At 48.1% G+C, this 2293-nt stretch overlaps 1 protein-coding gene across 1 annotated transcript in view; it reads left to right on the top strand.

Annotated features, from left to right (window-relative positions):
- Nwd1 (NACHT and WD repeat domain containing 1) overlaps positions 1-2293 on the top strand; it is a 96846-nt gene that overhangs the window by 17355 nt on the left and 77198 nt on the right. Inside the window, exon 5 of the mRNA XM_008824646.2 lies at positions 176-473. Coding sequence (XP_008822868.1) covers positions 176-473 — 298 coding nt within the window. The remainder of the gene's footprint in view (positions 1-175; positions 474-2293) is intronic.

Raw genomic sequence — 2293 nt, 5'->3', positions numbered from 1 at the left:
CTCCCCCTCCTCCTCTCCCTCCTTCCACACCCAGGTTCTGTCCTTGTTTCTTGGTGTAACTATCACCACGAAGTCACCATCAAGCTGGTTTCAGGGTCCCAGGCATGCTTCCATCACATCCCAGAACTCCTTGCCAAGTAGGATTTGAACCCACGCTTGTCCCGTCTCTCTCCAGGCCCTCCTGGGTGACCAGTATGGCCCCTGCCCAGTCCCCCCACGGATCGAAGAGAAGGAGTGGGAGGCACTGAGGGCCCAGCTGACATCTAGGCCTCCCGACCTGGAGCTGGTGGCCAGCCGTTTCCGGAGAGACAACAACACCATCCCCCCCACATACGTCCTGCAGCCACAGGGCACATCGGAGGCCCGAGGGCCCGAGGAAGCCACCTTGACATCCATCCTTCGCACTGGGGCCCAGGAAGCTTGGAGGCTGGGCCTCATTACCCAGAAGCAATGGTTCAGCTACCACCGCTCAGGTGAGGCCCCCAGGGGTCCAATGGACACAGACCATGTGCCCCAAGTCACCTGCCCCAAGGCCCTAGCTGCAGCAGCCTGTTATCTTGGTGAAGATCAAACTAGCCCAGTTCCCACAGCCTGTTCAGCCTTGGTCCCTAGGAACCTCTTTCCATCCCCTGGCTCTGTCCTCTGTTCTCCCAGGGGTTATAAGGTGACTGATAGTCCCAGTTTGCCTGGGATCAAGGTTGGCCTAGGATGCATTAATTTTTTTTTTACATTTATTTATTGGTGGGGGTGAGTGCGGCACAACATGAGTGTAGAGGTTTGAGAGCTGCTTTCCAGATCAAGTCTCCTTCCACCACATGAGTCCTGGGGATCAAACTAGGTCGGTCAGGCTTGGCCAGAACAGCCATTCTGCTGCCCCTAGAATGACAGCTACCATGACTCAAGGAGGATTTTGAATGGCTCTTGTCTCCTTTTGACTGGAAGGTACAATCCTGTCTCTAAGGGGCCTCCTTCATTTGTGGCGAGCTGGGAGGTTTGGCTGAGCCCAGAGCAGCTTCAAAAATAACTCCTCTGATTTTACTGTTGCTTCAAAACAGCAGTCTCCAGGGAGAAGTCAGTGTGGTATGGGCTCAGAGTTCTAGAAAATAAGAGCCTAGGGCAGGGCTGGAGAGATGGCTCATTGGATAAGAGTGCTTGCTGCTTTTCTAGGGGACTTGACTCTGGGTCCCGGCACCCACATGTGTCCCCAATTCCATTACTGGGGAATCCGACATCTTCTCTGGCCTCTGAGGACACTTGCACACATGTGGCATACACATAGACATATGTGTATAAATAAATAAGTGAACAAATAAATACATATTTTTTATATTTTATTTATTATTTTTATTTTATGTGTATGCGTGTATTGCCTGCATGTAGGTAAGTGCACCTGTGTCGTGCAATGCCCACAGAGGACAAAAGAAGCTGTCGGATCCCCTGGAACTGGAGTTACAGACAGTTGTTAAGTACCATGTGGGTGCTGGGATTTGAACCCGGGTCTTCTGCAAGAACAACCAGTGTTCTTAACCACTGAGCCATCTCTCCAGCCCCAATAAATATATATATTTTAAGATGATAATCAAATGTAATAATACGACTCTGAGAGAATCACGCTTACTTTGAGATTTAAGTACATTTATTTTTCCCTCACCTTTAAAGATTTATTTTTATTTTATGTATATGAGTGTTTTACCTGCATGTATTAAGGGCACCGTGTGCGTGCAGTGTACACACAGACTTGAAGAGGGTGGCAGATCCTTTGGAGTTGGAGTTACAGACAGTTGTTTGCTGCCATGTGAGTGTTGAGAACTAAACCCAGGTCCTCTGCAAGAACAGCAAGTATTCTTAGCTGCCGAGCCATCTCTCCAGTCCCTCCTCTTCCCTTTAAAACTAATTTTGATGCTGTTATTTAATGAGATACATGCATATGTATATGTATGTGCACATGATGGAAAATTCTAATAGAAAAACAGTGATTTGATACACATTGAGTCTTCTACCACAGCATCTGACTCTCATTACCTGCTATTTCCAGTATCAACCACTGTTAAGAATTTCATGGGTTTGGGGCCTGGAGAGATGGTTCAGCAGTTAAGAGCACTGGCTGCCTGTGCAGAGGACCTAGGTTCGATTCCCAGGAACCATATGGTGGCTAACAACCTTCCACACCTCCAATTCCAGGGGATCCGACGCCCTCTTCTGAGTTCAGCGGGCACTGCACAACACAGGTGCATTTACACACATGCAGACAATACACTCATACACATAAAATAAAAGTAATAAATAAAATATT

The sequence above is a fragment of the Nannospalax galili genome, unplaced genomic scaffold (assembly GCF_000622305.1).
Source record: "Nannospalax galili isolate Female #2095 unplaced genomic scaffold, S.galili_v1.0 scaffold529, whole genome shotgun sequence".
Taxonomy (NCBI): domain Eukaryota; kingdom Metazoa; phylum Chordata; class Mammalia; order Rodentia; family Spalacidae; genus Nannospalax; species Nannospalax galili.
This window is presented reverse-complemented; position numbering and strand designations above follow the sequence as displayed.